The sequence below is a fragment of the Acanthopagrus latus genome, chromosome 8, assembly GCF_904848185.1.
Source record: "Acanthopagrus latus isolate v.2019 chromosome 8, fAcaLat1.1, whole genome shotgun sequence".
Lineage (NCBI taxonomy): Eukaryota > Metazoa > Chordata > Actinopteri > Spariformes > Sparidae > Acanthopagrus > Acanthopagrus latus.
The window spans coordinates 24,654,927-24,676,624 of record NC_051046.1 but is presented as its reverse complement, the minus strand read 5'-3'; the positions used below and the strand labels follow the sequence as shown (position 1 = coordinate 24,676,624).

General features: G+C 41.2%; 1 protein-coding gene across 2 annotated transcripts; it reads left to right on the top strand.

Annotated features, from left to right (window-relative positions):
* Window positions 1-761: 761 nt before the first annotated feature.
* On the top strand, window positions 762-20,732 carry hsf4 (heat shock transcription factor 4). 2 transcript variants are annotated; one of them, XM_037105819.1, is made up of 13 exons: window positions 762-1,305; window positions 4,183-4,291; window positions 4,441-4,568; window positions 6,217-6,341; window positions 8,903-8,978; window positions 10,657-10,724; window positions 12,405-12,504; window positions 13,250-13,368; window positions 13,802-14,032; window positions 14,145-14,262; window positions 14,483-14,548; window positions 18,937-19,036; window positions 20,112-20,732. In XM_037105819.1, exons 1-12 carry the CDS (start codon window positions 1,180-1,182, stop codon window positions 18,994-18,996), a joined length of 1,326 nt encoding a protein of 441 aa, XP_036961714.1. In that variant the 5' UTR covers window positions 762-1,179; the 3' UTR covers window positions 18,997-19,036; window positions 20,112-20,732. The 2 variants fall into 2 exon arrangements, with proteins under 2 accessions (XP_036961714.1, XP_036961715.1); XM_037105820.1 differs by lacking the exon at window positions 762-1,305 and adding an exon at window positions 1,844-1,940.
* The last annotated feature ends 966 nt before the right edge of the window (window positions 20,733-21,698 follow it).

The following is a 21,698-nucleotide window of genomic DNA, read 5'->3' as shown; positions in this document are numbered from 1 at the left end:
GCCTGAGCCAGTACTGCTCTCTGTGTCTCTGATCAGCTGTGATGTCAACAAGTCACAGATATCAAGGTGGGACAAGTGGCGAGGTTTTTCAGAAGCAGTGTTATTTGTAGGAGAGAGGAGCTCTCACTGGCATGGACTTATAACTTTTAACTTTCAAGACTTTTAACATGTACAAGAACCTATGATATATAACACATATATTATATATATATATATATATATATATATACATATCACACTGAAAGAAAAGGGAAACCAATGAAAAAGGTTTGGATGTGTACTCAAACATATCCAGTTGTGTTCACCTGTAATGGGAACCTTTGCCACCCTACATGAAATAACAAATAACATGAACTATAACATCACTGTTTGTGACTAAATGAGTCAGTTAAGCAGGTCAGTATGGATGCCCTCGTGCTACTGCACAAACACTACAGTATGTTCTCTTCATAACAACATTAAGACATTTATTGATAATCCTCATATATAATAAAAGATCAGTCTTTTCTACCTGGCATGTGGTATTCAGTTCAACCAGTAGCCTTTTGATGGCCGGACAGTGGTGTATTATTAAAGCTTTTGTGTTGATGCTGTATTGTTTTACTGGGCGGTCTCTTGATTGTCAGCTGGAGGCCGGGGGTAGGGAGGGTGGGCTTGAATGGTGTGTGTGTGTGTGTGTGTGTGTGTGTGTGTGTGTGTGTGTGTGTGTGTCTGCTGACGTGGACCTTCTGGGATGACATTCAGTTGCATGACTGGTGTGGCAGGGAGGACAGGGAGAGGAGAGCAAAAGAGAAAAAGAAACTGAAAGAGCCACACAGACAGATTCAAGGAGGATATATTCAACAGACACGTCCAGAAAATAAAAAATAGCAAAGAAAAAACTACATCAGAGACGAGGTTAGATTGTAACGACAAGGAACGACAGAGACAGTTTGACCGAGTGAAATGGAATCAAAGAGACTGAGACAAACTTGGGATTATCAGTAACGGATCATCAGAAGAGGAGTTTCTCAAACATGGACTAGTCTGGGAGTCTGATACGCACACACACACACCTTACACACACACACACACACACACACACACACACACACACACACACACACACACACCCTTCACACACACACAAGCACTCACACACACTTGGTTTCCTGTTGTGAGCCGTGGACAGGTGTCAGTATGCAGGAGTCTCCAGGTGCCATGGGTGTAGATGGAAGCTACGCCAGCAATGTTCCTGCCTTCCTCACTAAGCTGTGGACCCTGGTGGAGGATCCAGATACCAACCACCTCATCTGCTGGAGCGCTGTGAGTCAGGCCTCAAAACACACTGTACATGACACTGTAGTGACTCTGAGAGGAGTGTAATTTCAGTTTACAAAGAAAGAATAAGAACTCCTCATCATGGTGTTCCTCACTGAACACATTCAAGCGCGTATTGCCTGACAGTAGTTCTCTGTTTGGAAACAGGACACTAAAAACAAGTTTTGACTTGGCACCAAACAATATTTTATTTCAAAAACCTGCAAATGAAGACTGACAGTAGAATATAGAATATCAAACAATAAACTTTCTGAGAATAATGAATTAAAGAATAAGACTAGGCTAGCTAACTAACCACCTCTACTGCCAGTTTAGGTTAGCTAGCTAGCTAGCTAGTTAACTTGTTTAGACCTCCATAACAAAACTGCTACTTCAACACCTGTTTAGCTAGCATTAGTGTTAAGTGTTTGCTCATGAGCCCCAGAGAGCAAGGGAAAAAAAACCTACCAGCGGTGTAATTAAATCTTTTACAATATTGATAAATAAATACAATAATAGGCTATAAACCAGTGACATAAGACAGTTCATAAAGTTAATATGGATGATATGTCAAAGCAAGGAATCAGCTGGCCTGTGCTTAGGCTGGGTATCAGCACTGCTGGCCTGATGGTGTACTCCAGGTAAACTGTGGTGTTTAGTGCAGAGAGAGGAAGCCCAAGTATTGTTACCTAAATGTACTTTAGATGATAAGCAGTCTTGTAATAAGTACTTGCATAGATATTTAAAAATGCATTTAAGATGTGCTGCTTTGGCTCTGATGTGGCACATTATCTCTAAAGTCATTGGAGCTATCAAATCAATGTAATGTTTGCCTCCAAGTTGTAGTGCAGTGGAAGTAAGAAGTACTACAAAATGGAAATACTCAAATAAAATACCTTGACATTGTACTTGAGTACAGTATTTGAGTAAATATACTTATACTTATAGTTATATTTCCATTACTACTGATACATAGTCTATCAAAACAAAAGAAATCTATATGTAGGAAAATGACTGCTGTCATTAAACCTGTGTATTACATTAGTAAATGTACTGATGTGCAAGTGTACTCTTGGAGCTGGTAAAAGCAGAGCTAGTTAATTGCTAATTGCAGGTTTTGCCTGTGGGCCCCGACTAAACACTGACCTTTTTGGAAGACGTTCCCAGAAAGAATACTGCTTATTAAATCCTCTTTCAGAGCGGTTCTTTGACTCACACACCTGTATTACATTAAGAATTTAACAGTAATAAGCTATCGTGGTTCATAAATAAAACTTCTTCCTTGTCAGGTTCTGAGGATTAAGTTAGGTATCTGTTTTTGATTCTGAAAATTGATTCTGATGGCCACACTTTTATATTCTTCTGTGATTTTTTACCTCTGACTCTTGACAAGTGGCTATAATTTAACTGCTTTCAGCAAATAGAGATACCAATGATTGTACTTATGAGAAAAAAAATAAAGAATTCTATGTGATACGATTTTCTGTATGATAAAAAAACAGAGACCATAGGTGGCTCTCTATGTGTTTTCCTCTGTAATCAGGGTGAGGACAGCCTCCCTGCTTGCCTTCGAAGGGATACAAACACACAAACAGATGCTGTCCACTCCCATGACATCTGTGTTCAGAGTGCAGCATCAGCTGTTGCATTGTCAGGCTATTAGTCGGCAAGTGTGCGTCACTACATACAAAAAAAACAGCAACGTCTTATTACAATTGTCTAAAATTAGTGAGATTCACACCTGTTGTGCAAATGGGTTTGCTAAAGTCAACTAACATAGTTGCTTAGTAAGACTGTAACAGTGGGAGAGAGCGCATGACTAATCATCACTCACCATCAGAGAGGGAGAGTTTGTTTCATTAGCTGACAGAGCTGAATGGAAATGCTGTGTGGGAAATATGTTACAGAAATCCTTCCATCATGAAGGTTGTAACTGGTGGGTCATGTTTTTGGTGCGTCACCTGATGAACTCTGGTTTCGTGCAGTTACATGTTTCTGGCAGCAGCTCTAGAGATGTTAAAATAGAGACACTGTCATTATATTGTCAGCCCTCATACCAGTATTAGTGTCACTGAACATATAGCATATTTAAGATATACTGTCTACATGAAATACAGAGTAGCGTGGTTGATATATAAATCCCTGTTCACATAAAATTGTTTGTGATCAGCAGGTGAATGCAGTCAACCACAGAGTGAGGAGAGGCCGGACAAATTAAAATCAATTTATTCTCCATTTAACAGGGTCAGACTTTCATTATAACTGCCACCTTAAAAGCTTAAAAAGAAGCTTAAGAACTTGGCTTTGTTTTGGACTCATTTTGTACCATTTGAATCTCTGCAAATGTCTCCACTGTAAAACAAGTACTTTATCTGCCACAGTGATGTTTTCATCTATAAGAATAACTTTCTTAATATTAATATTAATACAGTACAATGTTAATATTGTAAACTGTCACTTCCCTGTCTTTCAAAACCAAATTTCAATAAACAGCAGGTTAGCACACAGTTTTCACAGCTGGAAACCCATTTGTCTAGTTACAGACTCAAAACAACACCAAACTTTAGTCCTTTTCATTAATGAGTGATTCATTTGATGTTTGACTGATTTTCTGCACCACTGAGAGGTGTTGGCATCTTGCTATTTGTGTTTTCAGTCCCACTGAGCAACAGCAATTAGAAACAACTGATGTGTAACTGGACAAGTCGAGTTTTAAGCTGATTATGAATGTGAAATCCATCATTAGAATGTGCTGAATAGAAAATAGCTTTGGCTGCATCCATCATTCATCAGTTGTGGGTGTGCTGTCTCTTCTCTTGTTTCCTCTCTCTACACTGTGTGTAAAGCTGTTTAACTCTTCATATCAACTACTCTCTATTTCAGACCGGGACCAGTTTCCACGTGTTTGACCAGGGGCGCTTTGCCAAGGAAGTTCTGCCAAAGTACTTTAAACATAATAATATGGCGAGCTTCGTCCGACAGCTCAACATGTGTGAGTACACTTCTCCCTCTTATCCTCCTCCCTCTTCTCCCTCTTCTTACTCTTCTTCTCCTCTTTCTTCTTCTCTCAATTACAGTATGTATTTACACTTCATGTGTGTGTTTGTGTGTGTATTTTTGATGTCATATGCATCTGTTTAGATGGTTTCCGTAAGGTGGTGAACATTGAGCAGAGCGGTCTGGTGAAGCCTGAGAGAGACGACACTGAGTTCCAGCATCTGTACTTCCTCCAGGGACATGAGCACATGTTGGAACACATCAAGAGGAAGGTATGGATACATAGGAAAATGCACAGATACTGTTATTCTCACAGATGAGCTGTTTTTAATGTGCGCGTGTAAATGATGCATTTAAAGGATGCCCTCGTCTCCGCAGTACTACGCTAGATTTATTTTGAACATGTGTTTACACAGTAAATCCAGCTACTTTTGTAGGATGAAGAGGCTTTCCTCAAAGTCAAGGTTAGAATATCTCGGCCAGGGCCAGTTTGGTACACAAGCATGGATCACAGAGTCAAGTCAGTTCTAAAATCCCAACTCAATCTGTACTGCATATGACCCCTTCTATTCTTAGACCATCAAAGCAACAAGGCTAAGAGGCTGAAGTCATGCTAGTGGCTCTGTGAGGGTGTCAGGGAGGACCCAAACACATTCACATGACATTACAAGCACTGATGTTTGCTTAATCATAGCCAGCAGTTGTCTGTGTAGACTTTATCCCATCATTAAACACAAACTCTCCTGTGTGACTCCCGAATCAGATTAAACCTAGCAGGAGTTACAGGCTTTTGATTAAAATGATCAAATTCCATGATTTTTTACATTATAATCAGGAGAAACATACCATGTAATACAATATTTTCAAAAGAAAAAATCAAAATCATCTACAGAGCTTGTAGAAAGATGCAGAATAAAAGTCTCTTTCCTATAAAAACATATTAATGATTGTGATGGGGTGGCTGTAGCTCAGTGGGTAGATCAGGTCGGCTAGTGACTGGAAGGAAGGTTGCTGGTTCAAATCCTGGCTCCCCCGGGCTGAATTGTGTAAGTGTCCTTGAGCAAGATACTGAACCCCAAATTGCTCCTGATATGCATTCGCCATCAGTGAGGGCCCTGTGATGAGCTGGCGACTTGTCCAGGCTGTACCCAGCCTTTGCCCAGAGACAGCTGGGATTGGCTCCAGCAAAACCCCCCGCGACCCCATAAAAAGCATAAAGCAGTTACAGACGATGACATGACATGATTGTGAGTTGATAGAATTCTGACAGTCTACCAGAGTTTGTCAGCCACTAATATAACAGCGTTGGTATCATGTGGTGTCTTTGTTTCATCAGCATCATGAATCTCAATGGTTGCCACTTTAAAAGAAAAAACAATGTGAAAAAATGGCTGAGCTCCACAGTAAACGTTGCTAACACTAGCTACTGTTAACAGCGACAAGCTAGCATTACCAACATGTACCAACGTGTTGACATTTGCCAGCTTGTGTTAGCAACATTAGCCAGTGCGACAAACTGGCAGCCACATGAGGGGGGCAGATGATTTGAACTGAAGTGGCTGAATAATAGTAACGCATTTATAATTTCCTGACAGGTTCCTAGACTGACTATTTGTTGGTGAGACATTTTAGCTAAAACCACAGATGTCAACCTCATGGTGGCACAAGAGAAAACAGGGATCACCAAACTCATAAAGATTGATTATCTGGAGACAATGAATGTTGGCTCTGAACCTTACACTTCTACCCAATAAGTGTTGAGACCAAAGTGACAAACTGACACTGCCATCCCTAAAGCAATAAGGTCTCTGCTATGAAAAACAGCAGAGGCAATGTGTGGCTGTATGTATTATATCTGTGTTATTCTCTGAATTTGGCTGTACTGTGTGTGTGTGTGTATATGCGTGTGTTTGTGTTCAGGTATCCATAGTGAAGAGTGAGGAGACCAAAGTTCGTCAGGAGGACCTCAGTAAACTGCTGTATGAAGTTCAGCTCCTCAGAACACAACAGGACAACATGGAGTGTCAGATGCAGGACATGAAACAGTGAGTCGGGGTGTTTTGTGTGTGTGTGTGTGTGTGTGTGTGTGTGTGTGTGTGTGTGTGTGTGTGTGTGTGTGTGTGCGCGTGCCAACGTCCCACATCCCCTCTACGTGCTGCTGGTGTGGACTGACACCAGCATGGTGATGGTTCATGCTCTCTGTTTTTCTGTTCTGTTGAAGCTGGTTCAAATTGTTTGCGTTACTGGAAAAAACAATTGCCGTCAAATGCGTTCAGCCAACAACTCTTCCAGTGAACTGACTGAGCAGTCACCTGAACAGGACTACAGGGTTATTTTTAGTTACCTGGTGTGAAACCAACCAACCAGGCGAAGCGGGCAACTTGCCCTGGGGCCCCAGGTCCTCAGGGACCATTAATGTCCCGTGTTCAATTTACATCAGTTGGTTGCATGTTTTTGTTGTTAACTGCAGTTTGTTTAGGAATTTGCAAAGCTAGTAGAGTAGAGATTATGGACTTAATGAGGCCTGCGCAATGTGAACTTTAAAGTGATGGAGAACATGCCCACTGCAGAGAGAGCAAGTGAGACGTGGGGATCAAAAGGGGCCTGACAATACATTTTGCCCCTGGGCCCCCCAGCACTTTAATGAATCTCTGGTGTAATTTATAGAAATACAAATACAAACTGTCAGGTCAGGTCAGTTTGACATTTGACAGTAATTACAGCAGCAGCGGATTGGTGCACAAAGTAAATGACAAATGACAATTCTCAATATATTTGACAGTTAAATTCATAGCACGACTATATCTACAACTGTGTGAGGCTGAATAATAATGAAAACTACACGGCCTGAAAACTCAGAAATACAAAATCTTGTTCCATCTTTTGTTAAGGAAAAAAAAATGTGAGAGGAGCAATTGACCCGTCTGTTATTCTTCTGGCTAAGTTGGAACAAATTGCCCCGTGGATGGACTGACATTTTCTCTAGAGGCTATTGTTGCTGAAAATAGCAGCCGTGCGTCTATTGTGTGGCGGAGCTGCTTTGTGCTCAGCATTGTTTGCTAATGAGAGGAGAGAATGTTCACCTGCTCACCTGACTAACACACACACACACACACACACACACACACACACACACACACACACACACACACCAATAACAGCATTCTTAGAAAGGATGACCAGATGTGGGCCGTGTGCATGCAGCCGTGGACAATGCTCTCAGAAAATATTCCAGGACACACACATCTTACCAATGAATATGTACGTGTGTGTGTGTGTGTTTCTAAACTGTAGTCAACACACCCACAACAGAGTTTAAACAACAGAGATGATGGCAACGTACTGTGAAATATAAAAGCTTCTCCCCTTCACAAAGATTGATAAGCTCTGCTCTTTAGTCCTGCGCTGCTGTAATTACTAATGACTGGGTCCGTTCCTGTTGAACTGCTGTAGCTTAAGCCCTGCTCTCAGATCCACCATCGTTTTCATCCTGCTTGAGCTTGCAGACCTGTTAATGGACCTTAATCTTCCTGCTGGAGAGGAGAGGCAGGGGAATGACTATAAAAAATTAAATATGCGGATGAACTGTTACACAACATTTACCACATATCATGTCAGTGCACCCGTGGGGCCCACACGATCAACATTCTCCGTCTCTAAAAGCGATAGAGTGTATTGAATTCCTTCAACTCTCTTTTAGTTCAGTGTTCTTTTTCTGTGTTATGACAGTAGTGTTGTTATGATACAGTGAGGTTAAGGTGCAAAAAACACCTGGTTGAGGATAGTAAAAGATCACAATTTGGCTTAACCTAGTGTTTACACAGGTTTCTGTCACCTGGTGTCTGTTGCTGCAGACAGAGCTGGAGAAAAAAAGGATCCAGTGGTCTCAAATGTGCAAATATTTAAGCACAGTCTGGAACTGTGGTCACTGGCTTGTCAGCCTTGTTGTATCAATGTAACTCCATCACCATCCCCTCCACCTGGAGACATGAATTTAAGCTAAGATACATGTAATCTAAACATGATAAGACGCGTCTGTAGAAATGTCAAAATCAACGTTAATTGCCAACATGTTATTCTTGCAACTGGGCTGTTAAATGAAGTGCAGAAAGAGAGGGAGAGCTCACAACTGATCTTCCCATTTATGACACAAGCTTTCTCCTCCTTAGTTCCCTCTGAATGTCCCGACACTTTGCATTACCACAGATGCTGCACAACAGACTACCTAATTAGTCATCGTCTGTGTGACTCTTACTGGGTCAACTGTTTATAGTTTCCTGTGTGTTTATATTACAGATTTGTAGTAGTTCACAGGGGTGTTCGGAAATCTCACAGCTCAATTTGAAACCAGTTTGCGGGTGTCTGATTGATTCAGAATACATTTTTGGTTAATGATTAGAAACAAGACAACCCAAGTGTGAGCGCCCCATTTTGTCTGTGTGCTACCCTGCAACCGCTTTTAATTTCTGCCTTTTTTGTTCTGTAAACATGACATTATGAATCAACATTTAGAAAAGCGATTTTATATGTCAATCAATTTTCTGCACCTCAACGTCCCTACTGAACATGATTTTATTTACTGTCATCTTCCTCCTCCTGTGTGCAGACAAAACGAAGTCCTGTGGAGAGAGGTGGTCTCGCTGAGGCAGAACCACACACAGCAGCAGAAAGTCATGAACAAGGTGTGTGTGTGCGTGTGTTTTTGTACCATTAACAGAAAGTCACGTCTGTGTCAAAACTCTCACAGCAGGGACTCGTCCTGTCATCGGTGTAGTGTGTTGGGTCTTCAGTGTGCACTGAAGGTTTATGGGTATGCCTAGTCAAACTCGTGTAGGGGCATATTTCAACTAAACCATTTACAGTACAATAGGCCTTGCAATGTCATTCAGAAAATGAACAACAGTAGTAGAAAGAAGCTAAGTGTATTAATTAAATACTTGTTCTTTAATCACTGCACTTAACTTCATTTTTTAAAATTTTACCTCACTACATTTTAGTGAGAAAAGCTTTTTTTTTTTTTTTTTACATCACTTCATTTATTAACAGCAAAAGCTATCAGTAACTTTGATTTTACACATAGAACATACACATGGACAAATCTATAAAATATAACACATTATTAAAGATTAAAGACCCTGCATACCCACTCAGGTGTTTTAACCTACTCAGGTTCCTGCACTGGGATTTTCATGTAGTCACTGCTTATTAACAGGAGGCATGTAGTTGTGATTTGTCCTGCAATAAAATCATAAAGAAACTGGAGAAAAACACTGTAAATTATTTATCTTTTAGATAAAAAAAAAGATAAAGAAAGATTATCGAAGCATACTATGCTGTTAATACTTAAAGGACCACTATGTAGTTTTCGGGAAAGAATTTTAATCAGAAGTGAAAGATCTTCATTGACTGACTTTTTTTATGCTGAAACAAACTTAAAAACAAACTGACCTCGAAGGACAGCACAGTTTCAAAGTGTTTGTTTGTATGTGGCGGACCCTGCCACCTTTCTAGCTTCAGACAGTGTTCTGGGACCTTATTTTCCATAGAGAACAACTTTTAACGTTTATCACTCATGGAAAGAAATAGATGCTTTTGAGTTTGTGTTATTACCTCATTTATAATGTAAATATTACAATTCAGAGTTTGAGAGAGTCTTCACCAAAAATATTGTGCCCCTTTAAGTACTTGTTTCTAATTTTGTGAGGGACAAAGTTGTTATTTTTAATTTTTTTTACAGTAGTATGCAGGAGTACTCTCTTAGACCCATACACACTTTATGGTAAAATGGGACGAGTAACCTTTTATGTAAACAATCTGAATACTTGTAAGTGAACACCAATTATTTTTTCTTCTTCTTTACACAGTTAAGGGCAAATTATTGAACAGCTGAGTTTTCATGACTTTTATAGCCCACTCTTATACCAGTGTCATATATCTCACTGGATTGGTCCAGTGTGTGGTCTCGTCTTGGAACTTTCCCAGCACAGTTGATCCATAATGCATGACCAAGTTTATAGAACCAGAAACTGCAAATTATTATTGACTTGAGACTGTTCAGAACACAGTTAGATGCAGCACTGTATGAGCAATCCTTGTAAATCCTGTTTCTTGATTCTTCATAGCTTACAAATGATGCGATATGTTCCAAATGGAAATAATTTTCAATCACCGTTGTTCCAGGCTTGTTTGGTTATGCAGATATATACATGTGTCAGGACCTCACTTCACACTGCAAGATCACAAACCTGTTTTCATGAGATGGGTCAGTGAGAGCATGTTTTCTGTGTGTGTGTGTGTGTGTTTGTGTGTTTGTGTGTGTGTGTATGCTGATTCATGCTGTGCTTTTTCTCTCTTTGCCAGCTGATTCAGTTTCTGTTCAGCCAGATGCAGTCCAACACGCCCAGCACTGTGGGCCTAAAGAGAAAGCTGTGAGTACATGCACGTGCGTGCACACAAACACACACACATACACGTATACACAGCGGAGCAATCAACAAAAGTGAGACAAACAGGGCCACAGTGGGGCAGAGGGAAGGGCTGGCTCAGCTGACAAACTGAACAATCTAACTCAACAAGCACTGTGAATGGAGACAAGTGCTGAATCAGTCAGTCAGACACACACACACACACACACACACACAAACACACATTCACACATACACACGCACGCACACACACAAACACATACACACACACACACTCACGCACACACACTTTAACACACAGTGAAGGCAGAGTGGAGTGCGTGACCCTAGTACAGCCTATGTGTGTAAAATGCTGGTTCAGCTCTGCTGCTGAGTTTGAACAAGGCCAACATGAGAAAGAGAAGGCATGCTGGAACACAAAAGTACTATAGAAATGTCTATTTCAGGGTCAGTGTGCTACCTGGCAAAGGTGCAGTTTTGCCCCATGTTTTAGTAAATGTCATGAATCCCTTCCTGGCTGTCATACTCATCCTGATTGACCACCATCTGTCTTTAGCATCCACCCGCTCTCATGAGTAACCCATCCTCCCCCTTCATTTCCTGTAACATCTCAACATCAACCATCAACCATCCAAAAACGCAAAAACCTCTTTTTTTTAAAAACTAAAATCTATCTTCTTTAATCGAGCATACTTACCTTTAAAGGACAAGCTCACCCAAAAATTTTAATTCAGGGATTATCTACTCACTGTCATAATGATGGACAGTCAGGGAAGTGTTTCAGAGTCCACAGAACATTTCTGGAGCCTCACAGCAAAACGGCGTTGTAAAATTCTCTTAAACAACTGAAGAAGCTGGGGACTTAAAGAATATGTAAAGAATCAATGGAAATGAAAACATAAAATGGCTCCACCCAGCTCCTCTAGTGTAATCAAACCCTCCAGAACCCCTGAGATCCCACATGTATTTGAAAAGACAACATTTACGTCCTTCACTTGAGGCTGAGCTCATGTAGCCACCTCAGATGGGTTGTGCGCTAATGCTTTTAGCTAGCACCCACAGTGAAGATTTCAGCTTTAAAAAGAGAGTCAACAATGCGTTTTTCAATCCATCATGGATCTCAGGGCTTTCAGAAACTTAGATTATGCGTGACAAGCTGTATGGAACCATTTTTACCATTTTCATTTACGTGATTGTTTACATTTTTAAACAAGCCCCCATCAGCTTCAGTTGTTCAGGAGAATGCTGCTGCGCTGTTTTGTCTGCAAAGCTCCAGAAATGTTTTGTGGACTACAAACCTCATCTGACTTACATGAGGAATTTTTTATTTTTATTTTTTTCATTTTTGGGTGACTTTACCCTTCAAGAATAGATATGTCAAAACATTTGAACATATCTCTTAATTTGTAGTGACAGTGAATTTCAGCATAAGATGTGACATACACCTGACAAGATTGGGCAGATGTGGAGTCCTTATAGAATAATAAAAAAAAATCTGATTTGGTTCCATTCAGCACCCCCACAAACAGGAGACAATGTAAACTAAACAGATGTCTACCCAACACAGCTTCCCTCTGTAACAGTAAATTTACGACTTTAGTGAAGACACCCTGCTGTCTTTGAGTGTGTGGAGCTGTTGTGACTCCAGATGCGTAACTGATCGAAAACTAATGTTCCCACCAGGCCCCTGATGTTGGACGATGGCTCTCCCAGCCCTCCTGCCTCCAAGTTCAGCCATAGTCACCCAATGGAGCCCATGCACGAGCCCTTCTACATCCAGTCGGTGAGGAAGAAATGTGAAAACCATATACCTAATGTTCTAACCACCCTTCACATTCAGCACAAACAGCGCTGGCAGCCACATGCAGTAAACATCAACTCTGAAGTTGCTGGCCGGCCTTTTCTTGTTCTCCTGCTCGGCCATGTTGGGATTATACATTTATGTTTGAAGCCAGTTAAGTCAGCGCAGCCCACCCCAGATACAGAAGTAACGACTTTCTTCACCAGTTCAAGACGTTCATTTGAATGTGAATTTAAAGTGTGCTCGCTGCATGGCACATCCACTACATCACAGGAAATATGTGGACATAAATATACTTAAACCTGCTGCCACCAGTCTAGCTGTTATGTTGGTTCACCACTAGAGGGAAGCAGCGTGCAGTGATTTCCACAGCTGTTAGATGTGATTCCTGTGAGTGGCTGTAGAAACCCATCAAGCTTTTCTAGTTGTTTCACATTATATGGTGTTTTCATGGAAACACATTCCATATTATTTTATAAAACAAAAAGTGGCTGTGGCCCAGGGCTAGAGCCAGCGTCTTGTTATCAGATGGTCGCTGGTTCGATTTTCCTGGTCTACATGTCAAAGTGTCCTTGGGCAAGATACTGAACCTCGGACTGCTCCTGATGTGCTGGTCATAAACAGCTTTGTTAATCTTATATCAGCAGCCAAAGAGAAAAAAGTTGGCAAAAGAGAGTTTTCACCCAGAGCAAAACCCACCTCACGTGCCTCTCCTCTTCTCCCTCAGCCATCCAGTGATACTGCCTCTTGCTCTACCAGTGGGCTGACAGGAGGACCAATCATATCAGATGTTACTGACATGTCTCAGGCCAGCATGACCCTCCAGATGCAGCCTGATGAGACCAGGTGAGTGATGTACAGTATATGTAAAACATAACCAAATGGGCTGTGCTACTGTCCTGCCATTTGGTACTTCCGCCCAAAATGTCAAATCCATGAACTGATTGAGTTTCTGGCTGGTGGCAAACAAAATCAGACCAGCACTGCAACTTGATCAGTTGGTCAGTAGGCGTTGTTTCTGATTGACATTTTGAGCGGAAGTAACAAAAGTCTCTTGCTCCAAAAAGTAGTCTGGAAATCTGTGATCTGTCTTGAGAAAGTGTACTGAGAGCAGTTTATGCTGTGTATAATAAGTGTATAAAGACTGGCTTTTTGGGGGAAGGGGCAGGATATGTTTCACACATTGTCTATTCAAAATGCTTTGAGTGGTTCTGTCTCCTTTCTTACAACATCTGTGGTAGGGCTACTTTTAACTGACAGTGTTTAACTCGACCGACAGGGAGAAGTGCATGATGCTCATCAAAGAGGAGCCTGTGAGTCCAGGAGTGAGAGGAGCGGGAAAGGGAGGCAGCGTAGGTGGAGGAGAGAACGTAGCGTTGACCTCCTCCTGTGAGGTGTGCTCCTCGGAACCCCCGGTCCTCCCCGTCGCAATGGTTCAGTCCGTTCTGGAGGGGAGGGGCTCCGTGGCCTCGATGATGGAGAGGAGGAGTAAGAGACCTGCCCTGGACAGGTAGGTGCACGGTCACAGTGAGTAGTGAGCAGGTAACCCTGTGTGTCTGTGTGTCTACATCACATACATATTATATTATTGTGTGTGTTTGTGTGTGTGTGTGTGTGTGCAGAGTGGAGGTGTCGGATGCCGTGGAGAATGTGGACATGAGCCTGGAGGAGCTTCAGCAGCTGCTGCTCAGGAGCCATCAGCAGAGTACTGTGGAAGCTGGAGCCAGCGCTGTCATGGATGTCAGTAGATCTGGACTGTGCACAGACATACACACACACACACACACACACACACACGCGTTTAACTGTGCATAGATTCAGATACATTTTTATATTTGACATTTCATACTGGTATCTGTCACTGATTATACAGCACAGGGTCACCAATGAGTTGAACAGTTCCTTCACATTGACCTGCATGAATACTTCTCTGTCTCTCTCTCTCTCTGTCTCTCTGTAGCCCTTCAGTTTAAGCCTGCCTCTGACAGAGTGGAACTTCACAGAGATGGAGTCCAACCTCAAATCAGTAAGTCATGCAGTGTGACAGCTGTACAAGCACAGAGGAGGATGACTCCCTAATATCACACCCTTACATTTCTTTTTGAGAAAAAGCTGCAAAAATAACATTCACGTCAGTGTATTAAGTTGACACATGTAGCAAACAATTGCCTATTCTCTCATCCAATAGACACAGAGCAGCATTAGCATTCATTTGGAGTGTTAAGTGTTTACTTCTTTCCTTTGAGCTCTGTTTTGTGTGTCTAGCAACTCCTGAGGACTATGTCTTTCACTCTAGCCGCCACATGCTTCATTGCTTGTCTCTGACTTTGTCTGACTGCTGTTTGGTGCTAAGCATGTAATGTCTAGTGGGTTTCTTTGTCTAAGTTATGAGCCTTAAAAACAAAACAATAAACTGAAAGATGTTACAATGCTCTGTTGAACAGAGGCGTGCTGCAGCTTTTTGACACGTTTCACATTACACAGTCACTGATTTAGAATTAAAATACTGATTACAGCAAGTGCCCAATTTTTAAATCAAAAGGTCCCAGAACACGGGGTGCTGATTCATTTTAGTGCTGTGGACAGGGTCGCACCTACACACAGGCATCTTAATTTAACCATACTTATGTCATCATTTCACAGCACAAACGCCCCCCTTACTTTAGGGGTTCACAGTCATTACATGCCAAAATATTTAGACACTCATAAACCACATGCCATCTTAGCCCGCCTTTCTTGCAGAAAACTCACAGCTTTAATTACGCTTCAGGCATCGCCGCGTGACACGACCGCTCGTCCTCTCTACCTTTTAAATCCTATTTAAATGCCTGCAAAATCTGCAAACAAGCATAGTGGGAAATAAATGGACAGGACAGACAAGCGTTAATATTGCACAAAATGTACAGTAATGCATTTCAGTGCAAGGCATGGAGTTGCACTGTGTTTTCCAGTAACTACATTACATTGTCCAGTGGCACACGCAAGCACAGACACAGCACATTGTTATGCAAGACATCCTTTTCCAAGGCACTGGCCACACCTGTAGCGAGGAGTCTCAGTGTGATTGGCTGCTGAGGCTATCAACACAGGCCTGTCTGATCCACTGTTTGCATAAATACAATATGGTTAATTATGTATACAACGCTTTCAACAGTGTGTCAACAGTGTGTGGAAAAGCTGGCAGAGATTTCCTGCCAAACGAAGAGAGTCACAGCTCACATAGGAGTCCGTTCTGAAGGGTGATGTCAAATTATTCAGTGTGACCCTTACTAGATTAAGGATCTGGTAAAATACAGGAGCATCCCTCACCCCTCTTCTTCACAGTGCGTACCTCCAGAAATGGAGCCCGCTGCTGAAGCTCCATGCGAGCAAAGTAATCAATAATGTAACTGGAGTGTAATTTTCTGGCCACCTGGCATTGAAAAGACAGCACGGTGAGGCTGCTCAATCTGTCAGGACTCACTATGGATCTTACGTAGTCTGTATCGTGACTCACCTTGTGCACAGCTCTCACCACCAGCAGCTGTTGTAGCAAGAGTACATGACAGCCTCATAGTAAACACGGTGCCTCTCCAAAAATCTGTGTTTTAAGGAATGCATTTAACAGCTGCAGTGGAGAGGAGCACATGTCTGCCTGATAATCTGTCCTCATTTGTGACCTTGAATGTCAGGCAGCAGCTAGTTCCTTATTAGTACTGTCCAAAGGACTGATTATACCACTGCAACCTACAAGAGTGTGTTGCAGAGGACAGTCGCTGAACCCTCTTGACCCCTTTCATCATTGTGAAAATGTTGTCACAAGAGCGGTTCCTTTTTAAAGACAACTGTTTGCTGATTGGAGAATATCTCTGTCAGCGCACTGCAGTACCTCACCGTGAGTGTGCTTAACAGTAAATCTACCGGTGTCTTATCTTGGTGCACTTGTTTGTGTTCATGAGGAGACAATGTAGCTCATGAAGCTGTTAACAGAAGGCAAGTATGTCACATGACATTCAAGCAGGAAAAGAATATAGACAGTTCGGGGCGAGGAAGAGAAATGTAAAAAGACAGCAGACACAAGACAAGTTGTGGTTTTACCTTCTGGAGCAACATGAGTATGTGCATTTCAGATAAATAGTCAATAGTCAGTGAACAGTAGTGGGTAGAGACGTGCATTACTTCTCATTGTCTCTAAGAGATGCACGCAGTTTGGACGGAAAGTTGACACATTTTTTGACCTGTTGCAATGACTTCCTCACTGCAACAAGAAATAGTTGCATCATATAACTCCTCATACAACCACAATGTGAGGTTATCACTGAGGTTGTTGGCAGGCGCATGTTTAGCTGTTGCGTCCCTCCTTCTTTCTGAAGAGGCGGCTGGGTTTGCGATCATGAGATAGCTCTGCCCTCGTGTCTGAACCACAGTGGGACCAGTCAGCATTCTATGAAGAACTGCTGTGGTTTAAGTGTCACGGCATCAAGAGAAGTGACTGTCGAAGCCTCTATAGCAGAAAGAGGAAAGAGGCTCCTCTGCAGACCGGCTCTTCTACTATGTCGTATGTTTCGTTGATCTGATTGGTTGAAGTCAGCCCTTGTTGTACTGTGATAGACTGACGGTTCATCAGATTAGATTGCCTTTGCTTCCAGCTGTATGTTAAACAACGGCAGTTGTCTCCTTGCTTTAGATGCATAGCTCATAGTTCAATCAAACGTAGGAGTGGTGTCCAAAATGTCAAACTAATACTTTAAGGATATGAGAGGCACAACTGCTGGAGGAGAATTACACCCACCAGAGAGATGTTTCACAACCTGTAAATCGCACATTGTTCTCAATAATTGCTCAGAGCATTGGTAGATGTTTTATCAACTATACAAACGTCCTAAGAGCCACTTCCTGTCGAATACCATAAATACTCACTCGCCTGATTTTCACTTGAGTCTTAAAATTCATGAAACCGTTGTCTGTCTTCACTTGTCTGACAGAGAGAACATTTCACAGAACAGGAGACGCTGTTTTTAGAGTCCTCCTTGTAATTCCTCACTTTTTGTGGCTGCTTCTGTAAAGGCTGTTACATACCAAGAAATAAGTCATCATCCTCCCTCCTCCGTTGCTGTAGTTATCCTCCTAAAAGGCAAATTTCTTGATGCTTATTGCAGTATCTTATCTTAAGGAGACTGCATCTCTCCTCTATCTCTGGTTTTGTTTGTGCAGCTGACAGTCACTACTACTCCCGGTAATTAGAGAGTGCTGCAGGTTTTTCCACCTCCACTCACAGTCTGCGTGTGTCTTGTTTACCCCATGTTTTAGAAATTCGTCATACTTTCCGAACTATTTACCCAAAGTTGTTCAGCAGCCATCTTGAGGAGCGTCTGCATTACTTGAAGCTCTCTTTTGCTCATGAGGGTAAATATGATATGGGAGGCAAGCACTGCAGCACACTGGTGCTTTCACTAAATATATATCCGAATCTCATTAAATCTTCCTCCTTCCTTTGGCTGACTATATTCACATAATATTACTCAGACTTTTCTGTGTTTGGTCTCTCTCTCAAGTGGTTAATTCACAGGCAATTATTTCTTTCACCATCTTATATTCTCTCTGTCCACAGCTCTTACTCTACAGTCTAATCCTGATGTCATTTTTCCCCTCTTCCTCATGTTCCCTGCTTGTGCTGCCCTTCTCTCTCTGTTCTTCATTACCATTTCTCTTTCACATTGACTTCCTCTCTGTTGCCTCACCAGGCTACACTTCTCTTCAGAGAGAAGATATACACACAGAGAACTGCAAACTTATTCATGTAGTTTAACAGAACCGACTTAATGCAAGAGGACGTTGTGGTTAAAACAGAGGAATTTCAAATGTGTGTTAAAGATGCAATATGTAAGAATTAATTCATTAAGCTGTCAAATTCATACTCAAAACTATAGGGGGCAGCAAATCACCAGCAGAACTGCTAACTGCTGTTAGCTATAGCTGCAAACTGTAGCTGCAATTAGCTAGTTAGCTTAGTTAGCAGCAGCTAGCAGTCTGGACTGAAAACTTGGAGCGCTTGAGTGTTTGTGTTTACACCGCTAGCAAAGGAGCTTTGGACTGAGACTGGCTGGGGCTAGACGGTTAGCATGTTAACTTTCATAGACGTCATAATGTCAAAACTGTTATTTCTTTGCATTCTGTTGATGATTTGAGTTAGTTTTTGAATGTTTTCAACTTAGATTCTTACATATTGCATCTTTAATATCCTTTAAGCGACAAGACCCCCGGGGTGTGGTTTGGAATCTCTGGTAAGCACATAGCCAGATGATCATAACCAGGGCTCACCTCTGACGTTAGCCACAAAGCACCACAAAAGCGCAAACGTTCTCTTTTTTTTTTGTTGTTGTAAAATGAAGGCTTTGTCATTAAAATATTTCATGTGTGTTTTCTCCTTAACAGTACATGTTCCAGAACCAGGAAGCAGAGGCTTTTCCAGCTACTGGCTGTGAGGAACAGTGATCAACCACTATGCTGTGGACCGTACTTTCTGAAGTAGAAGGTAACAATCCTGTGTCTTCATCTTGTAGTGAAGTCATCAGTAGCTTTTCCAACAGGTGGAGGCTACACTTGTCTTCCACTGCTGTGTCATTTAAGGATAAGGCTGGTATATATTCGTGTTAATATCAACAAATACCATTAGATATACCAAAACAATGATTTAGCGTTTTGTTAAATTCTAATATCTCACTTTAAATACATTCAGACTCCCACCTGCCTGTGGCACCCAGCCATTACTTCTGACCAGAGACATAAATCTGTAAATAATCATTGGCAGATAATCTAGCAAGGTCAAGGCCTTAATACAGATGCACATAGTCAACAACGATGGCAGTAGTAACCACAAATCCACTGTACAAAACTATAAAATACATTGCCATTTCCATAAGATACAGAGTTACAAAAAATGTATCATTGTAGAAAATCTTGCCGATATGGTTCTATAGGATGACTTGAATATAGCCCGGTGTTCATTGTAACAAAGGAACTTGTCAGACACGACATCTTCTGAGGACCTATTATTGGATGATTATTACTTAATCAGTAGCTGCACAAACTAATACAAAAAAGTTCTGCTTGTCAAAAATATGAAGGTCATTTCAAAATGAGGTCCTTTTAGTTCAAGGAAATGACAAAATAAATTCACAATATTTACACAAGAACTTCATTTCATGACACAAATTAGTCACGAAATCAACTATTTACGGGTGTCACTCGAATCTGATTTGTATTGTACGTCCGCTATTTTTTGGAGTGTAGTTTCATAAGGAAGGGATCATTTGACTATCACTCTGTGGAAATAAGTAACTATTGTATTAACACAAATATCCTAAAAGTGTAATCCTTAAGCCTTAAATTGCACTTAATTTGTGCCAGTATGGGCCTTAATAAGTTTACTGTTTTGGTTCCTTATTGAGAACTGTATCTTCACTTATCCTTACTGATGGAAACACACAGAAAAAGTTACAGGTGAATGAGTACACTGCTGTTTTCCTCAGCTCCAGTCCCCCCATGTGTAAATACCGAGGTGCTGTGTTTGCCTACAGACTGTCATCTCTTCTCATTTCTCTCCTCAGGCAACAGAAGCTGCTCTTCTCCTCATTATTCCACTCTGCATCAGTTTGATCCCACGGCACTGCCAAGGCTGTATCTTACACATGCCTCTATTTTCTTTCTTAACATCCACATACCTACAAAATGCAGCGACGACGAAGCCTGTATGCTTATATTACCTGGTCAGCTGACTGCCAGTGGGCCTGTGAGCGACCAGCGCTGTGGGCACGACCGCTGCCTGCACAAAGAAAGACACTGGTCTGAGGTTTTCATAGTTACCTAAACCAACAAGAGTGTTATGACATGATTACATCTAGACTCCAATATTAAGCCAGCTGGATGCAGACGGTGCATTCTTGGCTCCAGCACTTTAGTCTTTTTGTGAGAGGGAGTTCCTGCTTGTGGAAGTGACTTTTTCCTCCTGTATAAAGAAATCTATTACGGATGTACAGATGAATATTTTTATTATTTTATCCTTATAACAAAAATACTGTATTTGTATCCAAGAGAAAACTTTGGCAAAAAAAAAGGGTCGCTGTGAAGAAAATATATTGGAGGCAATGTAACATATTGTATATTAGCAGTTCTGTGATTATTTTCATTCTGTGTATAAGGGTGTGGAAAATACAAGGGCTTTTCATACACTTCAATGCATTATGTGTTGAGGTAGATCAGAGGTGAGTTAGCCTTCTGTGATATGAAAGCAAAGATATGGATTCAAGCCACTCGTAAAATCCATGAGGAAAGCTTTGGTTTTTTGAAGCATATCGTGCTAGGAGGTTTCACGCACCCATCTAATGTATCTTTGCACAGGCCTGATATGTAGCCAGAGACTTAGAGTTCCTTCTCTTCTGTCCATTTAAATGTGAAGTTTAAAGGAAATACTTAAGGATAGACTTCTCATTTGACAAGACCATGAACACCACTGCATTTTTGCACAATCTGTTCCACTAGTTATATATAGTTATGACAGCGGGTCATTTATTTTCTGTTTGTAGATGACCAACACTTTGTTGCTCTACACATGCATGTCTAAAGAGATACTGGCCTCAGTAACAGGGTTTTTTTTTTGTTCTAAAACGCAAAGGCAAAATTTGACATGAGGTCTTTGAATGTCAATGCTGTTTTCATTTGGAAACAAAGGCCACATGTTGACTTATGACTTGAGTGTGCATAGAACATAGGAACCCTGATGATCAGTCAAGACAGTGGGATGCTGCTTTTAATACTTTGTAAAAAACAAACAAAAAAAGACAGAAAAAAATGTAAAAAAAAAAAAAGAAAGAAAGAAAGAAAGAAAAAGGAAAAGTCAACTGTCCAGGAGCCAGTCTTTAAAAAGATATGAAGGTTGGCTGCATTTTATTAAACGTATGGTGGGGTGGTTACTTGAGAATTGAATCTGTTATAGAACCATGAATACCTGCTCAAAAATGCATATTATTTCTCTGGATTACTAAAGGATAATTAAAAGCTGATAATTGAGTTCAAAATTTGATGTCAGATATTAGTCTCCATCACTGGTTGCAGGCAACAGTTTAATGGTAAGCTTAGAGCTCAGTATTCTTCTGGGAAACTACCTGGAGATAAGTTGAATTGTGCAATACTGTACA